The following is an 18,627-nucleotide window of genomic DNA, read 5'->3' as shown; positions in this document are numbered from 1 at the left end:
TTTGAAGATGAATGGCTAAAGAGCATATTGGTTCATTTATTTTCCTTTATATGCTAATAAAGTTTCACATGTATGTTTATTGTGATTTTCAGGCTGCCATAGCTCGAGCAAGGAGCAAATAATTTATAATGAGAAACTGCACAATATTGTGAGACAGCTTATTGAGACCGGTGTAATGTCCATGTATTTTGTGAGGTCATAAAGGAATTCTATAGATTCTTTCATCAAGCCACTAGCCAGAAGGCTAGTGAGAGGAACATCAATGGGGATAGGACTGATACCCAAATTATAACAGTGTGATTTGAGATTTTGTGAATAAGGTTTAGTGGGAAACGAAGTCATATATGATCACGGTAAGATACTGTCAATTTACGTTTATTAACTATCTTGCTGAAAAGAAGATTATTGATGAGTCCATTTCTATGGTGTAAGATAGTACAAGATGCATTTCATTGGCATTTGACATGACATCTAAAAGAATCTGTAAAATGTTTTAACAAGATTTGACTCTAAGGCATAGGGCTGTAAGCGAGCAAAACTACTTGTGAACATGCTCTGGTTCGACTTAGATTAGCTCGACTCGGAATCGGTTCGTTTATTAAATGAACAAGTTTGAACATATTTTTAAGCTCGTTTATTAAAAGAGCTCTGAACATGCCAAAACTTGGCTCGGCTCGAGGTAGACTCGTGAACAAAGCTCGTACAAGCTCGATAGACTCTTTTAAATATATATATATATATATATATATATATATATCTATATATATATATATATATAAAAGACAAACTTTTTGGTTTGTCTGTTAACTCAGTGAGATTTATAGACATAATCCTTTACTTCTAGGTAATTCTCTCAAGTGACTAAGTCTCAACAGCTCTCATGAATCTCACCACGTGGGCCACAACCTATGAGTAATTCTGAAAGTCACTCTTATATCCTTTTTGAATCTTTCTAAAAATGATGCAGCTATTAAAATTACTATTTGATCAAAATTCAATAATGATCAATCACAAGTGCAATGATGATTTTAATAGTCACATTATTCTTAGAGGGACTAATTATAAAGAGGAACACAAAAAAGACTTATACCATTACTCAGAACCTAATCTCAACTTCTATCGCAAAGCAAACAGAAATATAATTGATTTGTCCTTTCCTTGCCAAAGCTGCGTCTCTTAATTGCCAAACGCAGTAACGTACGCTCTGTTTTCCATAACCTTTCCCCATAGAGCTCCTCAACCGTTAGATTATTGGCTTTAAATTTAATCTCTACCATTGATTCATCTTTTACCCTGGCCTTCATCACATTCAACCTCTCATTTCTTGAAGTTTCAGCTCTCGGCCACACAGCCTCTAAGCCGCCCTCTTTCGCCGACTCGCCGCTAGTCATTACAATCTCTCTACCTCTCTCAGCCTTTCTCTGTACACTCATAGCAACGAAGCCTGGCTTGGGATTAGGATTGTGAAGGCCACTTTTGGGTTAACTCGTACTAGTCACCCTCCTACTGTCAGATATGTGAGGCGATGAAAACAAACTGAAACTTTATTACCTGCAACAAAAAATTAGAGAAAAAAAAATAATAATAACAAAACAACGACACAACCTAAACTACGACACAAACACCAACACTAATTAAGTGATTGGCAAATCTTAACAAGCATGATTTTCTATTTCATGCTTGTTAAGATGAAGTAAACCATCATGCTTTCATAGTCATTCAAAAGTTCAAGTAACTCTACCTCTTTGCAAAAATCAAGTTTGGACAAGCTTACCCCAAGGAAGTCATCCTTCGATCTTAAGGGTTTAAATTTCACCTTCGGGGCATTCTCACTTGACAGCAATAATTTGGGCTCATAGCTAAGGTGGTAATTCAATTATATGCTTCCATGCATTAGCCTCCAATCCATATGTAGAGTCCTCACAAAAAATAAATTCACAAGAGTTAGTCAAGCAAGATTCTACAGGATTATCAAAACACGACATATTAAAGTGATCGATCCTCCGCAGTTGTCTCAACCACATTTATTTCATGGCCATCCTCATCTTCCTCAACATCGTAAGCCTCATCATCATCTACTTGAGGATTTTCAATTTCTTTGTCTCCAAATTGAGTCATTGAGTCAAGAAAAATTTCATTCTCACTCTCATACTTCAAATGGGAATTCAATTTCAATTCTTGAAGATTTTGCATGGTATCTTGGTTGAATTGGGTTTGGCTTTGCATGAAAGCATGTACTGTATCCTCCAAAGTAACCAATGTGTCTTCCAAAGTATCCTCATGTGGTTGCACATTGGAATAAAATTCTTGAGGCTCATTGACAAATGGACCATTGTTCCAACCAATATTTGAATAATCTTGCCAATTTGGATTAAAAGTTCCAGCGTACGGCGAGCAAAATGGTCTTTGGTACACACCTGATAAAGGATTTCTCCACCCTTGCATTCCAAAAATAAAAAAAAAATAAATACTACTAATTAATAATAAAAGAAAAAAAAGAATAATAAAAATAACAGAAATTAAACTCAGTGTCTTAAATGCATTCCACGGAAACGGTGCCAAAAAGAGTGCAAACCCAAGCGCAGGCTATCGCAAGTAATAATTTCTTGGTAAGTACAAGATCGATCCACAGGGAATGGTAAAACATTAGAGTAGAATTCCTATTATTGTGTAGAAAAGTAAAAAGAGTTGATTTTGGTTTTTCACTAAAAAGTGGAGCAATGGAATAGAACTTAAATTAAAGAGTAAACTACGAAACTAAATAAATTGGTATTGAAGAAAATTTATGGGAAACACTAGGGTTTTAAGGATTCACCTAGCATTATATTATGTATTCCTGAGACATATAATTATAACTCAATTAGGTAGAAAATCAATTCTCCTATTCAGAAGATAAAACAATAAAGCATTCATAAAAAAATATAATAAATTGAATATGCTTTAATTAAGAAATTGATTTTGATAACATGACACAATAAATTAAGCATTTATAATAAATTCAAATCATAACAAATCAAATAGAATAAGCATTTGAAATATACAAAAATAATAACAAATCAAAATAAATTTGCTCTCATGAAACTACTTTCAAATTAAAATTATCCCCGATATTCATTTATTAATCGATGAAGAACATAAATAAAAAGTCTCAGGAACACATAATAAAAATATTAGGTTTCACCCCTAGCCCTAGCTACAGATTTAGCCACTCATGTTTATGAAAATAAATTTCTTTGTCAAAGTGCTCAACATTAACAAAATAAAGAGAAAAAAATTCGGAGATAAAACACTGAAAGTCTCGAGTCCTATTGTTTGTCTCCTCCTTTCCTTTCTCTCCTTTGTTTCTTCTCCTTTTGCATTCCTTCTTTTCTCTCTTTTTTCTTTTTTTTTTTTTTTTCTATCTGCGGCGTTCTCCTTTTTTTTTTTTTCTTTGTGCAGCTACTCTTTATAAAGGGTAAACATACCCTTCTCTTCTCGTGTTGTGCTTGCTATTCTATATCTAAGGCTTGATCGAATTGCTTGCTCCCCAAAGAATAGGTTTTCCTTCTTAATTTTAATGCAATACCGGCTCTTTTGTTTTCTTTTGTTTCTTGTCCATGTTGCACTCTTTCAAATATGGGTGAAAAAGTGGTTACGGTTAACGGTTATTGGCTAAAACTGCTAACAATAACCGCCTAAGCGGTTAGTAAAATCTACTAACTACCTCTACTAAGCGCCTAGGCGGTTAACCGTATATACAACTCTGATACAATAATTTTTGTAACAATATATATAATTAATGACTCATGTGCTCCTATTCAGTGTATGGCACAACCTTCCCAATACCCCAATATATTAACCTGAAGCCTCCTTGCTTCTCATAACTAAGATAAGTTACTTACGGTTTAACATGTTATAGTCTAGATGGAATTCTCAATTCTATTTACAACTATGAACAACAAGTTTTATAAGTTGCAAGGACCTTTGAGTATGATATTTTGTGATTCACACATCATCACTCAAATACAATGCATCTTGCAGATCTCACATGCATCTAATTAGACAATACATAGTCTCTTGTATATATGCCATGTAAGAATAAGTGTATATATCCTTTTGTTCTATTCAAAAACTCTATCAATCGATTGGAGTTTTAGACACAATTCCTAACACCCCTGTGTGGCTCTCACTGTGGGGGAGAGGTGGGGGAGCCCCCTCCCCACTTCAGTGAAGGGATGGGGGCCGTTTGTGGAGACCAACAACCAACCCTTTTTTTTTTTTTTTTTTTTTTGTACTGGGAACTAAATTCAGGATCCAAAGAAGAAGAAAAAAAAATAGGAGAATAGAAAAATAAATCAATCACATAAGGCACCAAAATTTAAGTGGTTCGGCTTAATAAGCCTACATCCACTGGGAGAAACGATACAGAGAAAATTCACTGTCAAAAGATGGAGTATAAAAGAATAGTAAGAAAACCACTCAAAGCCCAAAACTCCAATACACTAAAATCTCATTCTTAAACAGAAGAGAAAAATATACAAAAGAGAATATCTTCTCTAATTCTCTAAACCATGAACGGCACTACAAACTTGAGAAAATAACAAGAGATTTACTTGCAGTTATTTTTCTCTAATGGTCTTCCCCAAGTTCAGAAACTATCAAAGTAGGTTCTTTTATAGGAGTTGGATGTCGGTTTATCATAGGAAGTAGGAACTCCAAATCCAAGTTGTAGAAGTATTAAAGAGCGACTTCTACTCTGAAACGAAAAACCAATACTAGGCTCAGTTTACTTCGACGTAAAATGGTTTCCGTCGAAAAATATTTTCAGGAAAGCCATTTTTCCTGAAAATGTTTTCTGTCGAAAATATTTTACGGCATTTACCGTGCAGACGGAAAATAATTTTTTTTAATATTTTTTTATATATATATATTTTACGGCGTTTGCCCGGGACCCTCCAGGTACTTACCCGGGACCCTGCTGGGACTTGACCAGAACCCGTCCGAGACATAGCCAGGACTTGATCGGGACCCTCCCGGGACTTGCTCGAAACCTGACCGGGACCCCGACGGGACTTGATCAGGACACGCCTGGGACCCGCCCGGGACTTGCCTAGAACCTGACCAAGACCCCCTACAGGACTTGATCGGGACCCGACCAGGCAAGTCCCGGGCAAGTCTTGGGCAAGTCCAGTCAAGTCTTGGGTGGGTCTCGGTCAAGTCCTGGTGGGTCTCGGTTAAGTCTCTGCGATTCTCAGGCGGGTCTTGGTCAAGTCCCAGGCAAGTCCCGAGCGGGTCCCGGGCAGGTCCAGTCAAGTCTCGAGCGGGTCCTGGGCAAGTCCCGGTCAGGTACCGAGTGGGTCCTAGGCAAGTCCCAGTCAGGTCTCGGGCAGGTCCCAACGGGGTCCCGGTCAAGTCCCGGGCGAGTCCCGGTCAAGTCCCGGGCGGGTCCCAGTCAAGTCCCGAGCAGGTCCCAATCAAGTCTCGGGCAGGTCCCGGTGGGGTCCAAGGCGGGTCCCGGTTAAGTCCCGAGCAGGTCCTAGCGAGATCTCGGGCGGGTCCTGGGCAAGTCATGGTCAAGTCTCGGCAAGGTTTTGGATGGGTCTTGGCAAGGTCTATCAATTTAAGAATGAGATGCTCATAGTCAAAAAATGGTTTACGATTTTCAAAACCGTAAACCATTTTTTGAAAATTAAAAAAGAATTTTTGGTCAAAATGAAAATATTTTCCGTTGACCACTATTTTACGTCGAAGTAAACACCGTAAAATGTGGAAATCATTTTTTGAAAACCATTTTACATCGAAGTAAACGGAGCCTAAAACGAAAATGAATAAAGGTTGCCCTGCCTAATTAACTTGACTTGGGAAATCAAGTCACATTGCAACATTTATTTTATTTTTTTCTTTTTTGTTTTAATTCTTTCTTATTTTGAAAACTCTTTTCATTTTTTGGATTTTTATAATATTTTTCATTATTAAGGAACGAATTTCTATGTGTGGAATGTGCATAAACATTTCTCCGCTTTTACTCTATTAAAAACTCTTTCTAAAAATTTAAAATACTTTTGAAAATTTAATGTCCCTAACTGCGTGTTTGGTAAAATTTTCAAAAAATCATTTTCATTTTCAAATGCTGAAAACTCTTTTTAAATACTAGTTAATCAAACGAATTTTAGATGTGATATTTGTTAGAGAATAATAAGGGATTTGATTTAATTGTAATTGATTATAATCTCCTATAATCAGATTTGATTATAATCGAATCTGATTGATTTGATTGTAATTAGATATGATGATAACGCGGTTTTAACATCCATTTGATAAATTTCAAAATTAAAAATGGATGCCAATGCAATCAATGTTCTAATGGTAGCAATTCTAGTAACATGAGCATATGTATCAAAATAATCCAAACATTATTATTTTTTTTTTAAACCTTTAGCTACTATGGCCAAATTAGGGATAAACTGAAATTAACGGATGTGGTGATTTGGTCTTTTCTAAGATCTAAGGTACTAAATTTGTCTTTTTTAAAAACTAAGGAAAAAAAACTAAAAACATTAAAACCTAAGTACCAAAAAAAAAAGTTATTAACTCTAAAAAATAAAACTAAAAAAACCACTATGAGGGGGGCTCCCAACTTGGTCATGGTCCAAGGCTTGAGAAGGTTTTTTTTTTTTTTTTTTTTTTCATTATATTTTCATAGAAATACTAGGAGCATTATAATGAACGTTTTATGCATTTTCCGAAGAATTTAACAGAAAATTCCTCTTGACGCCTTCCTCCATCGCATCTGCTTTTTTTGAGTTTTTCCTTTTATTTTATGTTGTTCTATTGCTTATTGTTTAATCCGATCATGCTGGGCTTTAGACTGTTTATCTATGAAGTGGATTTTTTTTTTTTTTTTTGGTCTCCTTCCAATTCTTTGAAATGCTAGTGGTTTGTCTGAAATGGGTTATTCTGTCTAAGCTTGCTTTAGCTTCGTGTCTAAGCTGTCTAAGCTTGTTTTGTAACTTCCTTTGATTTTATGAATGCCAGATTGTTACAAAACACAAAACAAAACAAAAAACAAAAAAAACAAAAACAAAAACATAAAATTTTAACTGATGGAGGCTAAGTAAGGTGGTTTGAAGGGTCAATTGTAACTTTTTAAATTTTAAGAAACATTACAATTTGAGTATAAGTTTAAAGAGGATAAGTTTTTTTTTTTTTTTTAACCAAAAAAAAAAAAATGTAGCATTGCTTCCAAGAAATCCAAATTGAAAACCTTATATTACTCTTATTTTTACTAGAAAGCTTTGTAAGCTCCGAATTAAACTGTGGCTAGGTTCTCTTAGTCAAAGATATAAAAGAAGCTTGAATTTAAGGGATAATGGACTTAGAAAAATGAAATAGATTGATTAGCTCTTTTTCCTAAGATCAATTCGCTTATATATATATATATATATATATATATATATATATAGTAGAAGATAAGCACAAGGCTCATGCAATGAACAAGAAAAGATCTAAAAAAAAGATAAAATATAAAACTTCAAAAAAAGAGAAAAAGTAAATATAATGACGTCAAGAACATCCCCAACCACATAAAACCTGACCACAAAAGTCAGGATTGCGCCCAACCGAGTTGACTTCACAACTATTTTTGCCATCCTCCTCCTTCCTTCTCTCACGATCAAAAAACACGACCAAATTGGAGGATCGAGGAAACTTCATATTATAGTTTCCTTAATTTCCTCTAAAATTTGAGAACATCATGGACATAATGATCGGTTCTCATCTACTCGCAGTTGCAGGGCTTGTAGGATTGGTGTTATTGTACAATCTATGGAGGGTGAGAAATGGCACTCACAAACTCAAGAGTATGTCTGCCCCAGAGCCACCAGGTGCCTGGCCAATCATAGGTCACCTTCATCAGCTACGTGGCGAAAACCCAATTGCCCGGACCTTGGCTGCCATGGCTGACAAACATGGTCCGATCTTCACCATCCGGTTTGGAATGAAACCTTCACTTGTGATCAGCAACCACGAGGCTGTCAAGGAGTGCTTCACCACAAACGACAGGATTCTTGCATCGCGTCCAAGGTACCTTTGTTAAATTACGTATTTAGCCTTTTATAAATTTAAGGATAAATTCACTTTCTACTCTTATAGTTTTGAGTTTTGATAAATAGTTTTATGAGTTTTAAAAAATAATTAATTGCTCTTATGATAAGTAAAAAATAATAAATTACTCGATTTTGTTATCGAAGTTGACCAGATTTGTCAATGTACTACCCCTCTGGTTGTGAGCATATTTAGAAATTGTAGAACACATGTCACGTTATTAGATGAGTTTGTAGTAAATTTCTGTCATTAAAAATAAGTGAATGACATGGTAAAAGAAAAAATAAATAAATAAATAATCGAGGAGTGGCCAAACCACCTTGGATGGTCATGGGTTGGTCTGACCACGTTCTTTGGGGGCCTAATTCTTAAGAAAAAAAAAAATTGAAAGGTGACCGAACCACCTCTAATGATCTTGGGTTGGTTTGACTACCTTCTCTTGCAGCCTAATTTTTGTTGATATAGTACCTGAATAGATTTTGTCAATTTTTCTAACAAGATCAAAATAAATTTATCCCTTTAATTTATATTAACAAAGTGAAATATTATTTAATTGAAATGAGAAACGAATCATAAAGTCGAACTCACGAGTTTTTTTATATATGATTCAATATTAAATCATTACCCATTTTAACAACTTACTCGTTTAGTTTATATTTTGAATAGGTCTAGCCATGGAAAGTACCTTGGATACAACTACGCAGGATTTGGATTTGCCCCGTATGGGACACTTTGGCGAGAGATGCGAAAACTTGCCGTTGTAGAACTCCTCTCCACGCGCCGGCTGGAGATGCTGAAGAGCGTGCAAGTCTCTGAAGTGGACACCTTGATCAAAGACTTGTACTCCCTTTGCAATCACAACGACGGCGGCACCGCCACCGCCACGGTGGTGATCAGTGAGTGGATTGAGAGGCTGACGCTGAACATAATCACCAAAATGGTTGCTGGGAAGAGATATTTCGGCAACGCCATCAACGGCGAAGATGATGGAGAGGCAAAACGGATATTCAAAATCATAAAAGAATTCATGTACGTTTCTGGGGTGCCGGTGGTCTCCGATCTGATCCCTCTCTTAGGATGGGTTGACGTGCAGGGGAGATTGAAATCTATAAAGCGTATTGCGCGGGAGTTGGATAGCTTAGCGGGAAGTTGGATTGAAGAACATACGAGGAAGATGGTCAAGAGTGAGAAGCCGGATTTCATTGATGTCTTGCTGTCGGCGATTGACGACAACTCCGTGTTTGGTTATACGCGTGACACCATTATCAAGGCAACAATATTGGTATGTAATTCTTCACGAACTCTCACTTTTATAGCTTTTTCATAAAAATTATATTAAACTTTAAAAAACGTTAATTTAGGATTACTATCTTTTACAAGTTTTAATGTTAATCCTCTCGTCCGATTTCAGCTAAAATCCTAACAGAGGAAATAAACTTTCCAAAATACCTCGTCTATATTTAATGTATTTTTGTAATTTTATGAACATCTTAGGGGTATTTTAGGGATTTTACTCATCGACGGTTTGATTTTAATGCTGAATTTTAACGGAATAGTTGACATTGCAAATTTCTGAAAAATAATAACCTTAAATTGATAAGTTTTAAAATTTAAGAATATAATTATGAAAGTGATTAAAGATAAGAGGTGGTAAAACTATAAGCAGTAGAGGACTAAATGCAAACAAAATGACAATAGCCTGGCAACCACACTACAGATTCAAATCAAATAACCTTTGTGAATCCCTAGTATATTTTTGATTCATTTAGCCAAAGAGATTCTCCTTTTGAAGTTAAGTTCATTTGTAGGACATTGATAGATGGAAATAACATCCCTCATCATTTCAAACAAGAATTCATTTCGTTCTCCAAATTTAAATTTTATATATTTAACGATGGTGAATTGCTAGGTGCTTTTCTCGTTTTACGTGAGTATTATTTTCTAAAAACAAAGTGAGAAAAATAAAAGATGTTTTTCTTTTTCTTTTTTTTTTTTTAAATAATATTCACCTAAGATTAGAAGAACATTAAGAAAATACTTAACATTTCTCTTAATGGTATAACTGATTTTACATTATTAATCTTTTTAGAAAGATGTGTTATCATTACTTCGTACATGCCGCTTGATACAATAACTTAAATTCTAACCCCTGAAATCCATTTTATTTGAAAGAAAAGTACTATACGTTCTCCCCTCATTCTTTTCTAATTTCTTAAAATTATTATTGACTATATGAGGCCATGAGCGAGATTCATATGGCTCTACAGATTCAATAGTAATTTTAAAAAGTAAGAAAAGTACTCGGGGTAAAAAAAAAAAATTGAAGCATTTTTCCCATTTTGAAATAAAAGAATCCTTATTCAGGCTTACAATTTGATGTTGCAGAATCTCATCTTAGCCGGCTCCGATTCTACATCAATTAACCTCACATGGCTCCTATCCTTATTGCTGAACAATAAACACGCTTTGAAGCGCGCCCAAGAGGAGCTGGATCTCAATGTCGGCAGGAATCGATGGGTTGAAGATTATGATATCAAACATTTGGTTTACCTCCAAGCCATTATCAAAGAATCCCTGCGCTTATACCCGCCAGGCCCACTATCCGTTCCCCACGAAGCAATGGAGGATTGCAACGTTTGTGGGTATTTCGTGCCCAAGGGGACTCGTGTGTTCGTCAATGTGTGGAAGTTGCATCGGGACCCACGGGTTTGGGAGGACCCGGATGAGTTTTTGCCGGATCGGTTTCTCACCAGCCATGCGAATATGGATGCTTCGGGTCAACATTTTGAGTTCACGCCGTTCGGGTCGGGTAGACGGTCTTGCCCCGGGTTTACGCTTGCGTTGCAAATATCGCATCTGACGCTGGCTCGGTTGCTTCAGGGATTTGAGTGGGCGACACCGATGAACGCGGCGGTGGACATGGCTGAAGGCTTAGGCATTACCTTGCCCAAGACGGCTCCCCTGGAAGTTGTCCTCTCTCCACGCCTTTCTTCCAAACTCTACCAATGTTAGAGATACGACGGAGAGTAACGCTACCTACTCATCTCCTATCTCGTTCTTATATTATTGTCCTGATAGGACCTTGCCCACGTAAACCCAATAGTATAGGAGTAGGATGAAAGATAAATGTTTAGAATTACTTTATAAACTATTTTTCGGGTTGAGTAATTCTAAAATACTAATCTTTTAATCAATTCTTATATTAGTAGGCTGACGTAACAATGTCTATTAATCATTGATAAAGGCTAATTCAAAGGCTGATAAGCACCATCATATCAATTCAATAGTACTAAAACATGAGATAAGAAATAATTACGTAGAACTTCAAATATTTGTCTTTTGAGAAACTGTGCAGCTTGTTTCCACTTACTTTTCATTAGGATTATATCACTTTCTTGTACATAGCTTTAATGCAGTCGGTGAGGCTTTTTTTCTTTGTTGACCAAATGATTTCCTCTCCATTACAATGAACATGTCATTCCAAGCATTCACCAATATCGATTTGGAGTAAATTAGGCTCCCTTTGAACGTAACGAGATCATTAATTTCAAAAAAAAAACAATAATTTGATATTTAAGAAAATATTTTTCAACTTTTGTCTCTATGAAAAATCAGTGATATATTAAGAGAGTTTTGTCAAATATATATTAAAGGCATGTTTTGAATTGTATTTAAGAAATATAACATTTTAGTCAAAAAGTACTTTTGGCAAAAATTTTATTTTGAAATTTTTGCCAAAAGTTTCATTTTTAGGCTTTTTTAAATATTAAAAGCGCTTTTATTTTATTTTTACCAAATGGATTTTTTTTTTTTTTCAAACAGACTTTTTGAGTGTTAAACGCACTTTTAGGCCCCTCAAACACACACTTAAACAGACCCTTAGAGTAAAAAAGTCAAAGAAGTACTTTTAGAATTTTTTACTAAGGGTCCGTTTGGGATTGCGATTTCAATAAGTATGATTTTAAAAATAACGTTTTTGAAATCGCTACTTTTTAAAATCACAAAATCGTTTGGTAAAACATGTTAAAAAGTACTTTTTTATTAAATATTTGTTATGTGAATTCATGATTTTGGTTTAAATTTGCAATTTTTCAAATAAGCATCCCCTAGTCTGCTTATTGAAATCGCAGATATTTTTCCTATTTTAAATCACAATGCCAAATACTTTACGTTTTGCGATATCTTTTAAAAGCGCAGATTATTTTTGCAAAATCGCAATCCCAAATGCACCCTAAACATGCCAAGATCTTTTGTTTGACATAGTTTTTTAGGTACTAAAAGTACTTTTTAAGCTTTCTAACGCAATCTCAAACAAAGCCTAAAAGCAATTTTGGGATTGTATTTGAGAAATATAATTTTTTAGTAAAAAAAATACTTTTTGACAAAAACTTCAAATATACCAAACTTTTTAAGTATTAAACATATTTTTGGGCCCTTTTAACGCCAATCTAAACTATCAGTAAGAGTTTGATTGTCTGCTCCAAATCGAGTTCAATTCCATAAAGTACGAGTGAAATAAAGTTCAGGGCTTTGGTTGTTTCAAAAAAGGAGATTCCCTGTCATAATCATTAGAAGCAAACCCCGGCTGCTCCTCCTTCAACACACACAATAATGCTATATTCTGGAGATGAGGAATCATTATATTCTATAGGGTGTTGAAGCCAAACTTACTCATGAAATCACATGGGCCCAAACAATAAACAGATTTTTCCTCCAAAGTGAGTGGGAGAAAGTTTTCCAATTCCGTCTATTATAAACATACACCTACTTTTTTCCAACTCTATCCCCAAACAGTATATCTGCTAATTCAAGTGGGTATAAATGAGATAAACAGACTCTGCATTATATATAATGAAAAATAATTTACAGTATACATCAGAAAATTGTCAAGCATTTGCAAACCAGAGTGAAAGGGCATATATTAGAACTTCTATTTACAAGAGTATTACTCAAAAGCAACAAATCTGGCTGCTATTTAATAACCTACCCTTTCAACTAATTATTCTCCTTGAGCTTATACACAGTGTCAATGTATTCTTCTGTGTCCCAGAGGAATGTACCAAAAGCAACAGCCTCCAAAACCAACCTCTTCAGACTCGAAAACGACGTCAGGATCACCTCATCAGTCTCAACTAAACCAGTCTTCTCATCCCCAAAAAGAGCATGACTATGATTCTCAATCAAGCTGACAGCCTCCTTGGATCTAAGTTTTGCACATCTCTGTAATGTCTCAGGATCAAACCCCATCACATAACATTTCAAGCTTCCATGTTTAACTTCCTGGTTAGTTGACACACATTGCATGCTACTGATACGGCCAAAGAGAAGACTTGTCAATCCGTAAGGGCACAGCTCCTGAAACTGAAGGGGAGGCTTATGCCCGAGACGAAGGTCCTGGTTTACTGAAGCTAGACTTTGCTCCAACCGGTGCCTCAAGGAGGCAGACTTTAAAAAGTAGCCATATAAGATGGACGCCACATATACTCGGCCAAGCATGAGTCGTGTGATCTTAGTTGTTGCCCAATTGTCTGTGACACTAGAATCTGCTCTCAAGCCGGTGACAGTAGTGACATGTTCCTTGACCATCTCCAAAATCTCCAAGCTGTGATAGGACTCCAGCTCCCAGTCCTTTGAAGGCCATATCTCTAGTCTGCCGTTATAAATGCATCTAGAGAGCCTTGGAACCAAAGTGACTTTGATCTCAGAAAATTTATAAAAGATTAACATGAACATCACATCTTCAATGGCTATTTGGCACTCATGCTCCTTTAGCTGTGCAACCCTCCTGGCATTCAGATGGATTTTTAGGTCATACAAAGAACAAAAGAAAAAAAAACACACTAAGAAAATAAAATAAATATCTCTGATAAGTATATACAAATCAAAATTCCAACAACCAAGGTTTCAGTCCACCAAATCATTCCAATAATTTTTCATCTCTTTAATTTGTTTAACATAGTGAAGGGCAACGTCTTTACAGCGATTACCTATGTGCATTGATGTAAGATGTTATCCTATTCATGTTAGCCCTAGCTAGCACACTGAATGAAACTCATTTTCAACACGTACCAAACACTGCATTCTACTAATCTGATTCTTGTTTTACAAAGGACTATATGTGTCCATGTAAGCAAATGGAACTCACCATAAGAAGAGTCAGCATATGATAGTACATTCTTCATAGCTTTTTCATAGTTTGTGTTGTGAGTGCACTTGTGAGTGTTGTGTCCCACATTGAGAAAATATAAAAGAAAAGAGTGCTTAATATACCTAAGTGGACCTTAGCCTATTAGTTTAGGCTTTTTGGCTAGAGTTGTGTTCAACTATATATATTAATGTACTATTGGTAAAAACTCCGTAACCGCTTAATCTCCCAACAGTTTGTGAAAAATATAAGATACGGAATGTTTGAAATCGCCAAATCATGACACAGCAAGGACTAATCAGTAGCTGGATATTAGTAAATGTGACAATTAGGCATATGAATATCTATTCTTCTACATAGCAGGACCAATAAAAGCAAGGCACATTCTACGAAACACAAAAATGAATATAGGACCTGGTAAAATATCTATTGAAATAAAAGCACAACATAAAAATGACTAAGAAAAAAAAAATCATCAACATGAATGATGAAATCAAATGAATAAGAAATTAGAAAACTGTGATTCAAATAGAAAGCCACCACCTTTTATAATTACTGTATTATTTCTTTATCTCCTAGTCTTGGGGGAAAGATAAAAAAAAAAAGTTCCTTTTTTTTACTATAAGTAAACACTTATTTAAATAGTCAAAGGAGACGCCACCCATGTACTACTTGATTAAAGTTCCTTCGCTGCCTACCCCTAGGACCTAATGTGCCTAGCTAGAGTGGAATATTTGCTCTCAATCCAAAAATGAGAAGCTTTAGAGCAAATCCACCACAATTCACAGAATACTATATATACAATATCACATCTCTCCTACTATGAGTTAGTCCACACATGTTCACATCTCATGTAATTGATGCTGATGATATAGAGTGATAGAATATGTGGAACTAAGAAGGTAAAGAGAAGCACAACTGTGGAAGTGGGAAGCAAACAAAATGACAGTTTGATTGGCACCACATTGCACACTGATCTTCATTTAATGTTGCTCCAATTTTTATTTACCATTTTGCTGATCATGAAGATTACTAAGCACCATATCACTCTCACAACGCTACAGGTCCCCACAATTTTCACTAATTGATGTTCTAGGAAATTTATTTCCATCTTTGCTCCTCTCTTCCTTGGGGTTCTGGTTATTTAAATAGCCATTCATTCCACCAACTATGCTAGGGACAGGAGCAGAAGCCATACTAGCAGACCTGGTCATTAATCAACCATCAACAGAAAATTTGGTCCAAATTCCAAGAAAGGTGAGAAGTCCTGCTCATAAGGAACATCAGATGCAAAAACTAAAACACTAGCCATTAAATGAAAGTATGGGGAAAATTATAACTTTGATTAAGAATTAAGATACAGAAGACCACGCTAGAAGAATTTTTGGCACATCTTGGCGTGAATTTATGTAGGCGTGCATGTGCATGAATTCTTTTAGGGTTGGGATTAGAGGTTGACAGAATTGAATACAAACCACATGGAAATCCAAATCTTGATCATGTTATTTCTCTTATTGTGCAATGCGGATTTGAAGGCACAAGGCATGATAGTAACTCACAATGGAGTGACTCAAAAACCAATTGTTATAAGGTTTTCAGACAGTTCTGATCAGGAAAGAAAATAAGGAGAAGTAATATGATTATGAGAAAGCATCCCCCTTCCTGTTTTTGCCAAGTGAACCTTGGGAGAGTGCAAAGAAGAAGAAGAAACATTTTTTGGCTAAGTAGATATTCCAAGAATGCACACAGCATAAAATATACATGACACTGTTGCGTGGGTGGGAGTGGCCAACCAACATGTTAAATTGAGATTACAAATTCATGCCTCATTAGGGTACCGTTATTCGAATGCTGCTTGAAATAGTTAAATCACAAACATCTGAACACTTTTATAACTTCCATAAGCTAGAAATTGAAAATATCTCGCGCTAGAAAGACCAGCTAGCCTGCCACTATACATCCATAAGTATATTCAATAAATTTTGACTAGGACTGACCAAGTGCAAAGTTATTTGAAAGCACACTAGCGAAAATTTTTTTTTTCTCTTTTGTCTTTTTTTTTGGGTGGGGGGCAGGGGGGATTGGGAGTGACCAACCCACGTGGTTGAGGACAATACAAATTAATGCCTTGTTGCAACACATTATATATATATATATATGCTTTAAATTAGTTAAATTTATTAACAGATACAACTTCTCATAAAATTTCCAAATCCTGGAAATTCAAATCTGAATCCGATTAAAAAGCCTAACTACCACACCTGTAAAATTTAGTAAATTTTTCAAAGCAAGAGATGTTCAAATCATTTCTCTTAAATTACAGGACACCTAAAGCAGTTATAAAGCATAGAAGAGTTTGATTGCAGCCCTTCATTACATAATTTTTCAAATCACAGAACCTTAAACCTATATGCAACTGAGTTCATCATGTATGGCTTCAAATGCTGTACAATACTGTTAGGAACTCAAGTTAGGTTCCACATTATGCTGTCAATAGATCTTACCGTCTCATGATGAGTCCTATTTTGTAGACCAGGTATAATAATAACAGCTGATGTCACAACTTTAACCATCTGATCAATTCTAAAACTCTCAAAAACTTTTGACCACCCATGAAATTTGAATGGAATCATACCGGTGACATTATTAAAAACAAACCGATTTTGTTACACACGATCTACAAAATATAACCCATCATATAGTTATTCCAATCTTACTTCACTAGAATTCACCATCGAGATATTAGAAGAGATCTAATCAATGTTAAGAAAGGAACCCCCAACCTAAGTGAAGCTCCCATTATGAATCCAGAATTAAGTCATGCATTTTGCAATTTTAGTTGAAGTTAAAAAATTTCTTATAGGTTATGAAGATAGAGCATCCGTTATAAAGCCAATAGCAAACGACTCTTTTAACCTTTGATAGAGAATGCATGAACCGATGAATACTTAAAGAAGAGGACCTACAAAAAAAGAAACCCCAAATGAGGCAATTAGTTGTTCTGTTTTGGTTTTACAGGGCTGAATGAGTTTCCAAACTTTGATTTGTAATTTTCCAATTGTATCCACAAGACACCAAAACCATGCTGATGACGAAATTACAAAGAAATTTAGCAAGTTAGAAGGTCATGTCAAACTACTCAAAGCACCTAATTGAGGATAAGAGCAGAGACTAATTGGATATGTGATGAGTAAACCCCTTGCAGCACCTAAAACTACAAATCGTCCAAATTTTAACTCGACCATCTTCAGAACATATTGCAACAACCAACCTTATTTCTAAGACAAATACATCATAGAACACACTATGTTCTCTCAAAAACTACCAAAACTTCCAAATATGCCAAAAACTTATTGTTTCACAGAAGCAAAATAATCAAGACACTACTACTGATCACCCCAGTATTACTCGCACAAGCTTACTCTTTCAATCATTCCCAATTAAACTACAAATACGAAAAGAATAACAAATAATAAGAAAATCCCATAAATTAATGTAAAAGACAACAACTCCACTAACACAACGAAGCAGATTCAACCACTCCACATACATATCCACATAGATAAAACAAATACATGTAACATGCATGCACATATATGGAAAAGACAGAAAAGCAAGAACAGAAAGAAAAAGGAAAGGAACCTGTGAAGGCAGGCCTCGTCGGAGCCGGCGCTGAGCAGCATGCGGGATAGGGCGCCGTCGCGATCGTCGGCCAAGAGTCTAAGCTCATCGGCGACGGCGGTGTGGAAGAGCTGGCGGTGGTTCTGCAAGACGGTGCTGAGGAACCTCCCCGGCAGGGACCTGGGCTCGAGCGGCGAGTTGAGGCTGCTACTGGGTGTGGGCTCGCAGTGGCTTGCCCCGGCGCTCGCAATCACCGCGAAGGCCCTGGGCTTGGTGGGTAACTTGAGCGCAGTCTTGGAAGAGAAATTGTGGGGTTTTTGAAGGGATGGCAGGCGTGGAGACGGGAGAGTTGGGATGGGGTGGCGTGCGAGACAATGGTCCATCAACAGTGTCTGTGTAGTGGTGCTGGGTTTGTTGGTTGGTTGGGTGAGCTTTAATGGATAGGGATTTGACTTTTACACTCTCTTGGAGGGGATACAGATTTTTGGAGTTTGTGTATCCATGGCTTTTATATATATATATATATAAAATATATTTGGTTTAGGATTAGTAACTAGATTTGGATTTGGCTATTTTGATATGAATTCTAAAAGACTCATCTTTCATTCTTTTTTTATAGAGATGGAAAATAAATTATAGCATTACTCTTTGGGTATAACTAAATCTTTGATGCTTGATCTCTGTCTCCCATAAATATTGCGTAAGTTTAGAATTATAATCTCAATTAATAATATAAGAACTATTCTTTAACGATGGCAATTCGTGTTTACGTCGGGTTA

The 18,627-nt window shown here is 35.9% G+C and overlaps 2 protein-coding genes across 2 annotated transcripts; one reads left to right on the top strand and one right to left on the bottom strand.

The window, feature by feature from the left end:
* The first annotated feature begins 7,574 nt into the window (after nucleotides 1-7,574).
* Nucleotides 7,575-11,296, top strand: LOC132184233 (cytochrome P450 CYP82J17-like). The gene is made up of 3 exons (XM_059597791.1): nucleotides 7,575-8,061; nucleotides 8,749-9,364; nucleotides 10,468-11,296. The coding sequence occupies exons 1-3, from the start codon at nucleotides 7,733-7,735 to the stop codon at nucleotides 11,092-11,094; spliced, it is 1,572 nt and encodes a 523-aa protein (XP_059453774.1). The 5' UTR covers nucleotides 7,575-7,732; the 3' UTR covers nucleotides 11,095-11,296.
* A 1,608-nt stretch (nucleotides 11,297-12,904) lies between these two features.
* LOC132166958 (UV-B-induced protein At3g17800, chloroplastic) lies at nucleotides 12,905-18,315 on the bottom strand. The gene is made up of 2 exons (XM_059577823.1): nucleotides 17,870-18,315; nucleotides 12,905-13,867 (listed from the first exon to the last, which is right to left on the bottom strand). Exons 1-2 carry the CDS (start codon nucleotides 18,229-18,231, stop codon nucleotides 13,078-13,080), a joined length of 1,152 nt encoding a protein of 383 aa, XP_059433806.1. The 5' UTR covers nucleotides 18,232-18,315; the 3' UTR covers nucleotides 12,905-13,077.
* Between the last annotated feature and the right edge of the window lie 312 nt (nucleotides 18,316-18,627).

This window comes from Corylus avellana, chromosome ca1 (genome assembly GCF_901000735.1).
Source record: "Corylus avellana chromosome ca1, CavTom2PMs-1.0".
In the NCBI taxonomy this organism is placed as follows: domain Eukaryota; kingdom Viridiplantae; phylum Streptophyta; class Magnoliopsida; order Fagales; family Betulaceae; genus Corylus; species Corylus avellana.
Note: the sequence above shows the minus strand (reverse complement) of the source record. Positions and strands in the feature narration are given on the sequence as shown.

Coding starts and splice junctions, on each gene's coding strand:
- LOC132184233 (XM_059597791.1), top strand. CDS start 7,733: ATGGACATAATGATCGGTTCTCATCTACTCGCAGTTGCAGGGCTTGTA. Junction 8,062..8,748: donor ATTCTTGCATCGCGTCCAAG/GTACCTTTGTTA, acceptor TATTTTGAATAG/GTCTAGCCATGGAAAGTACC. Junction 9,365..10,467: donor TTATCAAGGCAACAATATTG/GTATGTAATTCT, acceptor TTGATGTTGCAG/AATCTCATCTTAGCCGGCTC.
- LOC132166958 (XM_059577823.1), bottom strand. CDS start 18,231: ATGGACCATTGTCTCGCACGCCACCCCATCCCAACTCTCCCGTCTCCA. Junction 13,868..17,869: donor GACGAGGCCTGCCTTCACAG/GTTCCTTTCCTT, acceptor TCTGAATGCCAG/GAGGGTTGCACAGCTAAAGG.